Raw genomic sequence first — 14,025 nt, 5'->3', positions numbered from 1 at the left:
GGGTGGGGGCCCGCGTGGCTCCGTGGGCTTGCCTAGCACTACCGCGGCGGTGGCGGGGCAGAGCCGCGGGTCCGGCCTCGCCTCCTCCTCCGCCACCGCCTCCTGTCAACAGCTCAGCCACTGCGGTGACTCGGCAACTCCACTTCCGGGTCCGGGCACCGCCCGAATGTGCATTATTCATGAGGGGGCGGTACCTAGGTGCCCCAGCCCCTCCCACATGCAGGGGTTACTAATGCGCGCGGCCGCGGGTCCTGTCATTCTGAGGGGGCGGGACTTAGTGGAGCTGAGTTTCCTTGCTCGCCCTGCCCCGCTACCTCCTGAAGCCGTTAGGGGGCGTCAGAAGCGCTTGCGCGCTGGCTGCCGGTTGGTTGCTAGGTAACCGCGTCCGGGAGGAGCCGATTCCCTCCGGCAAAGGCGCGGAGACCCCACAGCGACGGCTGTCCCCCAAAGCACCCCTGGGACTGGGAATTGAAGTGAAAGAGAATCCGGATTTCCCGTGCGTGATCGAGGGGACGGACAAGCTTCTTGTCTTCAGGAAAGGGAGCGTTTTTTAGACGCTCCAAGTGTTCAGGTGCTACCTGCTTCTTTGAAGATGCCCTACAAACCGCAGCCACGTAAGCCGGTAACACTCCAACTTGCCCTCTAGGGAAGAACTGTGACCTTCACCGCCAATGACTACTGATCGTACCTCTCCTACTGATCCTTCATCTTCCTTTCCCTCTTGACCCGTAACCTTCTCTCTCCTTGTGACCCCTGGCCTGTGTCCCCACAGGATTCCTGGCCCTTTCCTGTTCTCTCCTACTAATCCTAGCCTTCTCTCCCACACCGCCACTGATCCACTGTTTCCTACATTTCACTTGTCCTCCCTCACCATTCCATTATCTCACTCCACTCTACTGACCCATCCTGACCAGCCCATCCTCCTTAACTCCCCACCCCCACTCCCACTACCAGGTCAACATGTACAACTATTGCCCTCACATTCGTGTCCCAAAGAAATTATTTTTCCAGCACTTTGCTGTGTGAACCAGTGCTGGGCTAAGTGTGGACCAGACCTTTGGGAGCCCACAAAGGGAGTACAGGAGAACTGTACAGGAGACACAGGACGGACTATGTGCCAGAGTTTGGTTTAGATTTTCTGTGCCGGGAGACTTGTGAAGAGAGACAGGTCAGGTAAAGAGGAAGAGGAGAGAGACCTCTTTCCCATCCCTGCACACATCCCATTCACACATTGCACACCCCAAACATTTCCCCCTAACTATTTCTGGAGCCTCGTGTGTCTCTCTTCCTTGTGAGCCCCTGGTCTGCTCCGGTGACTCATCCAGCCGTGTGAACTTTGTGTTCTTGTTGCCACCTCGCCAGATGTCATCCCTTCTCACAGGAAACCCAAGAGTCACCCCCCTTACCCACTCAGCATAGAGAGCTTTCCTCCCCAGCATCACCTAGAAGGTAAGGTAAGGCCCTGCTTCTCCAGGAGCCCTCTGTGGTGAAGGTACTCACTCCTTCAAGAATCACTTTTCCCACCTGGCCAGCATAGCTCAGTGGTTGAGCGTTGAACTATGAGCCAGGAGGACACGGTTTGATTCCCGGTCAGGCCATCTGCCTGGGCTGTGGGTTTGATCCTCAGGCCATCTGCCTGGGCTGTGGGTTTGATCCTCAGGCCATCTGCCTGGGTTGTGGGTTTGATCCGCAGTGCGGGGCGCAGCCAGTTGATGATTCTCTTTCATCATTGATGTTTCTATCTCTCACTCCATCTCCCTTCCTCTCTGAAATCAATAAAATATATTTTTAAAAATCACTTTTCCCAAGCCTATTATGAATTAACACCCTGGGACTAATATGCAGTTTCTGGCTCTGTGAGGCAGGACTTCTATTTATTTACTTATTCTAAATTTCCCTCACTCATTCCTAGGTATTTTGAGGTTTGGAGAGAAAATATTTGTCCATACTGTATTTTGGTCTGGCCTCCTCCATATTAGTCTTTGTTCCTTTCACCTGGGCTTGCATAGCAGGTGGACTCATATTTCTTAGATTTCTGCAACCACGAGGAGGCTGGTTTTCCCATATGGCCATGCCCTAGTTTTATGTTGGGGTTGAACTTTTTTTAAAAAATGTATTTTTATTGATTTCAGAGAGGAAGGGAGAGGGGGAGAGAGATAGAAACATCAATGATGATAGAAAATCATCGATTGACTGCATCCTGCATGCCTCCTACTGGGGATTGAGTCTGCAACCTGGCTGGGCATGTGCCCTTGACTGGGATTGAACCCCAGGACCCTTCAGCCCACAGGCCAATGCTCTATCCACTGAACCAAACCGGTTAGGGCTGAACTTTTGTTTCGAAGCTCATATATGTATTGTGTTTGGGCCTACTTATTGTTTATTTATTTATTTATTGACAGTATTATAGATATCCCCCATCATTCCCCCCCACCCAGCCTTCACCCTACTCCAGGCCTTCCCCACACTATTGTCTGGGTCCAGATTGTTTTAAGTTCAGCATTACTGAGGTCTGGTTTACATACAATAAAACGGACCATTTTAGTTGTCCATGTTGACAAGGTTTGACAAATTTTTACATTTGTGAACCACCACTACAATAAAGATATAGGAACTTCCTCTACCCAGGTAAGTTCCCCGGTGCCTCATCCCAGTCAGTTCTCCTGAACCCCCCACCCCAGATAACCACTGATCTGCTTTCTGTCACTACAGGTTAGATTTGTCTTTTCTAGCACTTGCGGTTCCAACAAGCTTGGGATGAGTTTTTATAAAAGCCCATTAGGGAAGACATTAGAGGCTAATTACACTGAGAGTGGAGGGAGGTGGCTGCAGACAGGAAGCAGAGAAACCTAGGTTACCTGGCCCTGCACACACCAGTGCTTCCCCACCCCACCCCCCCCAGGATTGTTTTAGTGCAATGTAAATATTGGTGGGTGGGGCGTGAGAAAAGGCTGGGTTGCAAGGTTGTATTCATCACCTTCTTGTTTCACTGAGGAGGGAGACAGGCAGGTTGGAGCAGTAGAAAAGCTTCAGAGAGGAGGCAGCTGTGACTGGGATGCCTGCAGTGGAGAGGGAAGATCAGCGTCGGGTTTGTTAGGGGATAGAGAAGTGTTCAGACTACACTGTTCTTGTTGCTCCACTGAGCAGACCTTGCAGTAGCTCCCTCTTGCTTGTAGGAAAAAGTCCCCAAAGTCCAACTTGCTTTGTATTGTCTGCAAGACCTTGCACGGTTTAGCTTTCGCTACCTACCCTACTTCAGATCTCACCATTGCTCTGTGAAAATTCCACAGCCACAGCACACTGAATTGCCCTCACTTCTTGGAAGGTGCCATCCATACTCTTTCTCCTCCAGGCCTTTGAAAATGCTGTTTCCCCTGCCTGCCTGCCTGCCTGGTACCATCTTTTCTGTCTGTTACCACCTGCTCCATGCCACCGTGCCCCAAATCTCTCCTTTATTTCCTCTTCACAGATCAGGTCTCAGGTTTGCCACCATATTCCCCTACAAAGGATTAAGTACCCTTTCAGGAGGCAGGATCCGGTAATATCCCCCCTAGAATATAAACTCTGTGATGACAAGGATCATGTTTGTCTTGTTCATGTTGATTCTCCTGAACCTAACACAATGCCTGGAATATATTAACTTCTGAAAATGAGTTAATTTGGAAAATTTGGAAACGGTTCTTTGGAAATTTTGCTCTGAGTGTTTGAAGGATAGGAAGGGATGAGCCTGGGATGGGGAGACAAGTGGGGAGGATAACAAGGAAATGTCACAGTAGAAGCATGTTTTTCCAGGTTCATGTTAATATCTGCTTTGACAGGGCTATGAATGATTCATATTTGAACCACATATACCCATGCCTTAAAAGCTGGGTGTTGGAGATTAAGAGATCAGAAATTCTGATGATACATTGCCATTCTCCTTTAACAATTATTTGTTGAGTGATGCTATGTACAAGGTTCTGTTCTAGGCATTAGTAATAGAGCAACAAACAAAAGAATCAAAAACCCCTGCTTTCATGGATCTTAACTTTTAGGAGGTAAGTTGTCAATAAACAAATAAGTAAAATATAAAGTTTGTCAGATGGTGTGGTAGGTGTCGAGAAGAAAAATAAAACAGGAAAATAGACTAGGAAGTTCAGGGATTCGGAAGATTATGATTTAAATATAGAGGTCAGGGAAGGCCGCATACATGTGACATTTGAGAAAGAACGGAAGGAAATTGAAGAGTTAGCGATGTGATATCTGGGGGGAAAGCATCCCAGACGAGGGGCAAGTGTAAAGGACCTGAGATAGGAGCTTGCTACACATGTTCTGGATCAGCAAGGAAATGGGAGGAGGGAAGTGGCAGGAAATAAGTTCAGAGAAGTGCATCCCTCTACCCCAGAGGGTTAATCAAATAACTCGTGGCATATTAAATGGATCACGATGAAGCCCCATGAATAATAATGTGTCATTAAAATGCATGAATGTCAAGCACCATAAACCATGACCAGCTCAAAACATCGCTAGTAATGCCCCAATAACAAAGTGTCCTTCCTGAAAATTGCGAGAATTCTAACTAGCTGCATGTGTGTATGTGCAGGAGGAGCTTTGCAAAGTTGCCAAATAGTGCCTGGCAGCCAGACTTCTTAGTAGAGAACTGAATTAGAGTCTTCTGTGAACTCCAGTGAGAAGCTAATTTTAGTTTGTGACTAACAAAGTTTAGTACTCCTTTATAACTCAGTTGGTTACCATAAAAAATTTGAAAGTCTAGAATTTTGCATCACTTGCCTGTAAGAGCTAAAGAAAAGACTCACATTTTTGGATCATTTTGTCCCTCCAGAGGCCCCTCTGAGACAATACTTGTAGTACGATTGGTCTTGATGAGGGGTGACTAGGTAGGGGTGAGTGGCCAAGATTGGGTACAAGGCCAAAAGAGAGTACTAGATAATTCAGAGATTTTGAATCTGGTGACTGGGCCTGGGATCCATAGAAGAGAGGACAGGAGAGCGTGAGCAGAATCTAAGGGAAATTGATATGTTTCTATATGTCCAAAGTATGAACGATAGCCTCACTCTCGTTACCTTTCTCTTGAGTATTATCCTTTTACCTCTCTCCTTTCTCAAGTCCTAAATTGAAACCGTTGCCCCTGAACCTCCTAAATATCTCTTGAATTAAACCAATTTTTTTCATACTCATTGCCACCCCTCTAGCCCAACCTATAATCATTTCTCACCCAGAGTGCTGTGAAAGCCTTGTAACTGGTATTCCCCTCACCCACTCACGCCCCTTACAATCTATTCTCTACACTGCATCAAGTGGTATTTTCAAACTATCAACCTGATTATGTCATCCTCCACTCAGAACCCTTCAGTATCTCCCCATTGCCCTTATGACAGGGACCAACTTTTTAGGTAACTCTTCAGGTACCTATATGGGCCAAGGCCTACTTGGATCTCTCAGCCTTCACTTGTACCACTTTTCCCCTGTGATTGCTGTACTTCAGTTCTATGTGCTGTTCCTTCTTTCTGGAACACTCTTCACACCTTCCCTTACACAGGTACTCACTCCTAAGATTTCAGCCCAAACATCAATCCCTACAGCCCACTCCAGTGCCTTCTGCCTTGTTAATGATGATAGGGTTAAGGCTCCTCCATTATATAGTCTAATTGCTCTTAATCCTTTCTTCTATAGCATGCATCACAGTGTGTAATTATTCACTTGTTTGTGTAATTATTACTGTATGTGTCTCTTATTAGACTGGAGCTCCTTGAGAGCAGGCCTGTGGATGTTTTTGCTCACATCTGTATTCTCAGTTCCTAGTACAGTGGCCATCACATTCACCTCCATGAATGCTTATTGAATGGATAATGGACCGTGGGTGGGGAAGTAGCATAGGGTGCTATGGAAGCATGTGGTAGGAGGTCCTAACACTGAGTCTGGGGGAATCAGGGAATACTTCTAGGAGGAATGACATGATGGAAGGTTTGGAAAGACGAAGGAGTCCAAAATGTAGGATAAGGAGTAAGCATAGAAGTTAGGAGGCAAAGGAAGAAAAATGTCCCAGAAGCCTAAGGAAGAGCATGTCTATGAGTTTATAGTGTTTATAGAGTATGTGGTCAGTATGAGGTCAATGAAGCTAACAACTAGACATAGAATAATTAGTAAGTTATTGGGGACCTTGGAAAGAACAATTTCAGAGGTAAAAGCCAAAGTGAATAGAGCTAAAAAGGCAGTAAAGACCACGTAGACAGGATTTTTTTAGAGAAGAAAGTGAAACTTGAATATGTTAAATGCCAAGGGGAAGGACCCTGGCACAGATAGGAGATGTTGAAGATGAAGGAGACAGATAAAATAATGGGTAGAGCCAAGTCTCTGAGGAGGTGGGAGTGGATGAGTTACGGACAGAAGGTGAAACAGTGTAACAGGAGAGGAGAAAGGAGAAAGGTTTGCATGCAAATAATGCCAATTCAGGGGTTTAGTGGCAGGAAGTTGAGAGTTTTCTCTTCCTCTAGTAGTGTTATGGAATTCCTTATGGAAGTGATAACTAGAAAACAAATTTTGCCAATGGCTGTTCCATTTTGTTATGATTACAGTCACGCTATTTTCAGATTTACAGTCTGAGGTTTGTCATGCACAATTATCAGATTACAAAACAGCTGTGAGCATCTGAGGCCAGAACTTGGTCTCATCCCCTGTTTGCTGTGGAGCCTAGGACATTGTTAGTACTCAGTGCATGCCAGGTACTCAAATAAGAAAGGCAGAGAGCTCTTGTGCTTATCCCTGGGATTTGCAGCCTGCAAGCTGATGCTGAAGAGTAATTTTGATTCTCTGGCTCCAGCTGTGAGCAAGCCACATGAAATTGTTTTCTGTCACTTAGGAATTTGTAGGGAGTATTCAATCTTCCCAATTGCCGAGACCAAGTTGTATGGAAGAAGCAAGCAAAGGACACAATTACTGATCAAACTTTGGTTTCACTGCTTTGTGTCTCGCAACTCTCTGCCCTACTATGCAGTCACTGGATTCTGGTTTGTATGGTGGGCTTATGTGCTCCATTTTATCTCACCTCCTAGGCTGAGAACCCTTGAAGTGGGATCAACTCAACCTTGGTTCTTCTTTAGCTATTATCCTGGGATCTGGCACATAGTCAGTGCTAATAAATACTGGGTGAATGAGTAATGACTGAATGAACTTATTGAGTAAATAAATGAATGATGAAAAGATACATACTACAGTCTAGGAGAGTTTTCTTCAGTGGTTAGAGCCTTGGCCCACGGACTGAAGGGCTGTGAGTTTGATTCCTAGCCAAGGACACGTACCTCGGTTGCAGGTTCAATCCCTGGCCCCAGATGGGGCGCAAGCAGGACGCAACTAATCGATGTGTCGTCTCTCTCACATTGAAGTTTCTCTCTCTCCCTCCCTTTCATTTTCTCTAAAAAAAAATTAATAGGAAAAATATCCTTGGGTGAAGAGAAAGAGAGAAAGAAAGAAAGAAAGAAAGAAAGGAAAGAAAGAAAGAAAGAAGAAAATATACATACTACAATATACTGAACACTAACTTTTTTAGGCTTGCAGAAGCAGTTCAGGTTTTCTTCACCCCAGTCAGAGCAGCCTAATTCTGTTAACTATGTGGGACCCTACTCCTGATGCTAAGCTTATTTTTCTACTTTTATTTTTACCTTATGTCCATTTTCTCATTTACTTATTTTCCATGTGTCACATATTCAGCCTTAAATCTTGATTTGAGACAAATTGGAATATAAATGGATAAGAAAAAAAATCTGCTGACCCCTGGGCAGACATATGGTTCAAGCCTCTATATCTTTTTTTAAAATATATTTTTATTGATTTCAGAGAGGAAGGGAGAGGGAGAAAGAGATATGGTGGAAACATCAATGATGAGGGAGAATCATTGATTGGCCATCTCCTGCATGCCCCACATTGGGAATCGAGCTCACAATCCACGCATGTGCCCTGACCAGGAATTGAACCATGTGACCTCCTGGTTTATAGGTTGATGCTCAATCACTGAGCCAAGCCGGCCGGGCCCTATATCTTTATTAATGATTTTGTTCCCTCTGCCTAGAATGCCCAAGTCCTTCCTACTTCTCCTGCCTTTATGGGCTTAGAAAACTCCAAGGCACATCTATATTAGTTAAGCTCTTTAAGTTGCAAAGAACAGAGGCTCACTCATGTAAAGGAGGGAGGTGGATGAAGGGAGAAGATGTATATGTCGGGGTTGTGGGTGGGCATTATCTATATAATAAAACCCTAATATGCAAATAGACCGAACGGCAGAACAACCGGTCGCTATGATGTGTGCTGACCACTAGGGGTCGCGCACGAAACAATGCGGGCGTTGGCCGTGGCGGGATGGTGGAGCAGGTGAGGGGGGATGCCAGACCAAGGCGGGGCGCCGGTTGCTGTCACTGGGGCAAGCCTCTGGTGATTACTGAAAATTCTTTGCTCCCGCGTGCCAATGTCCCGCCCGGTGCTCACACCTGCTGCTGGCGCCCGGTCCTGCTGCCAGTGCTGGAGCTGCCACTTGCACCCATTGCTGGCGCCGGCCCCGCTCACACCCACAGCCAGCACCGGAGCTGCTGCTCGCACCCAATGCTGGCGCTGGCCCCAATCGTTTTGCGCTGTCAGAGGGTGTGAGTGGGGCCAGTGCCATCAGCGCGCGGGAGCAGAGCTGCCAGCAGACAGGGGGCTGAGGGTCGCGGCAGGAGGGGCCGGGCTGGGGTGCAGAGGATGGGCTGAGACCTCCCCCTATGCCCACTGCAGCCTCGTGGCCCACAGTTCCTTTCAAGGTGCACACATCTGTGCACTGGGTCCCTAGTAAATACATAGATAGCCTAGAATTGGAATTGGAAAACTATTGGTTCTGAAAGTAGTAATTACCTTCTTCATATCTCATGGTCTCTCTACTTTTCTTAGCAAGTATGTTTCATTCCCTATTTTCATTTCCCACCCAGCCAAGTTTTGTATGGTTTCTGCCAAACACACTTCAGTGTGTTTCCAGCTTATCATGGTTACTCTGGCCTCTCTACCTCACAAGCATTTCCATCAATATCTCCATCCAACCACAATTCTCCCTGTAGTCCCAATTCACACTTTTGGAGCAGGAATCTGGTTGATCCCAGCTTGTCTGTTTATGCTAGGCTGTATCCAGGAGGAACACGATCCTATGGCTCTCTTAGCACCAAAGCTGTGAGCAGGGCAGTTTCCCTTTGGAAGAGAAGTGATCTTTCCTTGGTTTTTCCAGTGCAAGGTATAATCTGTTTTACTCCAAAGTAACTTATACTTTGTTTCTGATAAATCTGTTTCTCATGCATTGTACAAAAAGGGCCTAAGATTTTTTCCAGCCTAATGCCTTCATTCAGAACTTATATTTACACTAGAGGCACAGTGCACAAAATTTATGCGGGGGGGGGGGGGGGGGGGCTGTCCCTCAGCCGGGCCTGTGCCCTCTTGCAGCCAGGGACCCCTTGGGGGATGTCCACGTGCCGGCATAGGCCTGCTTCCCATGGGGAGCAGTTCTAAGCCAGCAGTCAGACATCCCTCTCACAGTCTGAGACCCCTCACTTCTTACTGCCCGCCTGCTCACTGCTCCTTAGCGCTGCCACGAAGACAGGAGAGGCTCTCGCCACCGTCGCTGTGCTTGACAGCTGTGAGCCCCGCTTCTGGCTGAGTGGCGCTACCCCTATGGGAGTGCACTGACCACCAGGGGGCAGCTCCTGTGCTGAGCGTCTACCCTGGTGGTCAGTGCACATCATAGTGACCCATCGTTCTGGTTGTTCTGCCATAATGGTCGCTTAGGCTTTTACTGTATAGATTACAAATGGTTCTGTCCTCTACACAAGTCTGTAGGTGTAGGTGTTTTTAAATAGCATGTTTCTGCAATGAACTTTAAAATACAGCACACTTTATATATAACTTTTAAAGACCTTGACATAAGGGACTTATATTCTGGCCATACTGGAGCAATTCATACTGAACTTGCCCTCCCACTGTAAACAACTCTAATCCTGGACACAGTGTATGAGGCAACTCTTTTAGGCATTCCCTCCAAACAGTGATTTTTTGAGGAAGGAAATACCCAACGTGAGTTATGTGTTTATCTTCACTTTCTGCCTGGGACAATTTCTTGATCATGGTTCAGGGAGATAGAGCCAAAGGAGAGTATGATGAACCAGTGATACAACCCAGGTATTGGAATTAGCAAACAGTGACTGTGAAACAGCCGTTACAGATACACTTATAGACTTAAAGGAAATAATGAGTTAATGAATGAGACTCTAAGCAGAAAAATGGAAATGATGAAAAAATATCTATCAGAAATGAAAAATGTATTGGATAGGCCTAATAGCTAAATGTGAAGGTGGATCCATTGAAATTATTCAATCTGAAGAACAAAGAAACAAGATTTTAAAAAAACTAAAAAGAGCCCTGGCGGGTGTGACTCGGTTGGTTGGGTGTCTTCCCATGCACCAAAGGGTTGCTGGTTTGATTCCCATTGGGGGGCAGGCAGGAGGCAGCTTATCATTGTTCCACTCTGGAATCAATGTTTCTCTTTCTCCCTCTCCCTTCCTCTCTCTCTCTAAAAATCAATAATAATAAAAAATAACCTTAGTGACCAGTGGGAATATGTCCTATATTGTAATTTGGGACATGTATATAGTTGGATCCCAGAAGGAAAGAGAGAAGGGGGCAAAATATTTAAAGATATAATGATAAAAAAAATTCCTAAATTTGATGGAAAACATACAGTACTATCAGAAGTGCAATAAGCCCCAAGAAGGAGAAATGCACAGAAAACCACACCTAGGTTCCTCATAGCCAAAATATTGAAAAAAAGATAAAAATAAAATCTTGAAAATAGCCAGAAAAATGAAACATTTCATACAGGAGAATAATGATATGATTATGGCTGACTTCTCACTATAAATAATGGAGGTCAGAAAACAATGAAATGACATATTTAAAGCACTGAAAGAAAATTACTGTCAACCCAGAATTTTATGTCCAGCAAAAATACCCCTAAAAAAAGGAGGGCAAAATAAATATATTTTCAGATAAACTAAAGCTGAGAGACTTTGTCATCAGTAGACATTTAATATAAGAATTACTAAAGGAAGTTATTTAGGCTGAAGGAACATAATACCTAATGGAAGCTCTATCTATAGGAAGAACCCAAAAAATACTGGAAATGGTAAATATGTGGCTAAAGATAAAAGACTAGCTTTTTATCTTCTGTTGCTTTTCTTAAAAGACATATTAAAGTAAATATTCAAGTAAAAGACTGCTTAAAGTAAAAATAATACCATTGTAAGGTGGAGATTATACTGTACATAGAAATAAAATACATGACAACAATAGGGCAAAGGGTAAGGTGGTGATGGTAAATGGAATTAAGATGTTATAAGGCTATTACATTATGAAATAGGAAGTGGTATGATATTTATTTATTCTTAGTAGACTATGGTAAGTTTAGGGTGCATATTGCAAACCTTAGAGCAACCACAAAAAGGTACAGCTAAAGGAAAGAAAAAAGCAAGACTCAACTATATGCTGCCTCTAAGAGGTAGAATTAAATGTAAAGACATAGAAAGTAGAAAATAAAAGAATGGAAAAAATATACCATCAAATGGAAATCTGTGCGATTATAGTATTATCAGAACTAAGTAGGCTTCAAGACAAGAAGTATTTCCAAAGATACATAAGGACATCTATAATAATAAAAGCATAATATGCTAATTAGACCAGACGTCCTTCCGGACGAAGCCAGGGCTGGCAGCCGAGGGAAGGAAGGTCTACTCTTGCATGAATTTCATGCATCAGGCCTCTAGTTTTATAATGATAAAGGGCTAATTTAAGAGGAGACATGTAATCACAAATGTGTATGCTTATTAATAGAACTTCAAGATATCTGAATAAAAACTGACAGAGCTAAAGGGAGAAATAGAGAACTACACATGATGGTTGTGGGTTTTAACACTCCTTTCTCAGCAATTGAAAGATATAGAAGATCTGGTAACCAGCTTGACCTACTTAACATTTATAGAACACTATAAGAAATGTAGAATGAGTATTACACCTAAGAACTACAGAATATTCATAAAAATAGACCATATATTAGAACATGAAATAAATCTCAATACATTTGAAAAGATTAAAATCTGACAGATTTTAACTCAGTTTAAACATCCCTCCACAAAAGAAATAATCTCAGCATACTAGGAGTAGTTTGACTAAAATAGAATTAAATTAAAAATAAGTAGCAATATGTTTTAAATCCCTAAATATTTAGAGATTAATGAACACCTGTGAATAACACCTGTCTAAATAACACTTGTTCTAAATAACACCTGTCCAAAAAAAAACATGAGAAATTAGAAAACATTTTTGATTGAATGGTAATCTCTCTATATAAAAGGCCAATATGCAAAGTGTCCCCACGGGAGTTCTATCATTTGCTATGATGTGCGCTGACCACCAGGGGGCAGTGTGGAATGAAGGAAGGCCTCGGCTGGCAGCAGGCAGCTGGGGAAGGGAGGCTCTGGCCAGCAGCCGGAAGGCCCCAATCAGTCCTGATCGCCGGCCAGGCCTAGGGACCCTACCCATGTGCAAATTTCATGCACTGGGCCTCTAGTGAATATATAACATCACAAACTGTGGGGAGCTGCAAAGTTGTGCTTAAATGCCTATTTTAGAAAAGAAGAAATATTTAAAATTAATGTTCTAAGTTTCTACCTTAATAGGAAAAGATGAGCAAATTAAATTCAAAGTAATAAAAGCAAGATTTATTTAATCAATTCCATTTATTTTATTGACTTATTCATTTATTTTATTATTTCATAGAAACAATGAGAAAAATAATAGAGAAAATTAACAAAGCCAGAAGTTGGTTCTTTGAAAAGATTAATAAAATTGGTAAAACCTAGCAAGGTTTATCAAGATAAAAAAGAAAGCACAACAGCCAATATTAGGGATGAAAAATGAGATATCACTATAAATCCCCAGGCATTAAAAAGGATTAATATCCTCAATAGGAAATATTATCAGCAACTTTATGTCAATACATTTAAAATTTAGATGGAATGAAAAAATTTCTTAAAAAAAAAACACAATTTACCTTAAGTGACACAGAAAGAAATGGAAAAATACGAAAACACCATATCTATTTAAATAAATTGAATTCATAATTTAAAACCTCCCCACAAAGAAACTCCAGGCCCAAATGCTTTCATTGTATCAAATATGTAAGAAATAAATAGCACCAATCTTACACAAAGTCTCACAGAAAGTGGAGGAGAACTAAACAAGACCCAACTCATTTGATGATGACAAAATGAAAGCTATTATAAGCAAAGAAAATGACAGGCCAATATTCCTCACGAACATAGATGTAAAACATCCAAGAAAATATTAGCGAGTCTTTTCCAGCAATATATAAAGAGAATAATATATCAGACCAATAGGATTTATTTGAATAACACAAACTTAGCTCAACATTAAAAAAAAAAATCAAGGTACTACTCCACATTAACAGAAAAAAAGGATGACATCTCAATAGATTCAGGAAAAAAATTTGACAAAATTCAACATTAATCCACAAAATATTAGTGAGTCAAATAAGATGATATACTTGGCAGATGTTTAGTAAACCGAAAGATGCTATATAACTGGAAAGTATTTCTATTGTCATTCCCCTGTTGTGTCCTGTTTTGCCAGCACCAATCTGCATCCCCACCAAAAGTTTACATCTTTGCCAACCCTTGTTAGTTGATTAACTGAAGATAGCCATTTCGACAGGCATACACACATTCTTAAAGTAAGCAGATGGGTCTATGCCTGTCACTTAAAAATGTTAATAATACATCTTGGCGAGCTTTCCATACAATACATGCAAGTTTACGTCATTCTTTTAAAAATATGCATAAAAGCCCTGGCCGGGTAGTTCAGTGGTCCCATACACACAAAGGTTATGGGTTAATTCCTTGATCCCTGGTCGGAGCATGTACAGGAGACAAGTGATGGATGTTT

General features: G+C 43.1%; 1 protein-coding gene across 1 annotated transcript in view; it reads left to right on the top strand.

The window, feature by feature from the left end:
* Window positions 1-400: 400 nt before the first annotated feature.
* Window positions 401-14,025, top strand: part of DNAI1 (dynein, axonemal, intermediate chain 1) — a 56,949-nt gene continuing 43,324 nt past the window's right edge. The window contains 1 exon segment of the mRNA XM_015560560.1: window positions 401-622. Coding sequence (XP_015416046.1) covers window positions 593-622 — 30 coding nt within the window. The 5' untranslated portion in view covers window positions 401-592.

Source organism: Myotis davidii, unplaced genomic scaffold (genome assembly GCF_000327345.1).
Source record: "Myotis davidii unplaced genomic scaffold, ASM32734v1 scaffold534, whole genome shotgun sequence".
NCBI classification, from domain to species: domain Eukaryota; kingdom Metazoa; phylum Chordata; class Mammalia; order Chiroptera; family Vespertilionidae; genus Myotis; species Myotis davidii.
Note: the sequence above shows the minus strand (reverse complement) of the source record. Positions and strands in the feature narration are given on the sequence as shown.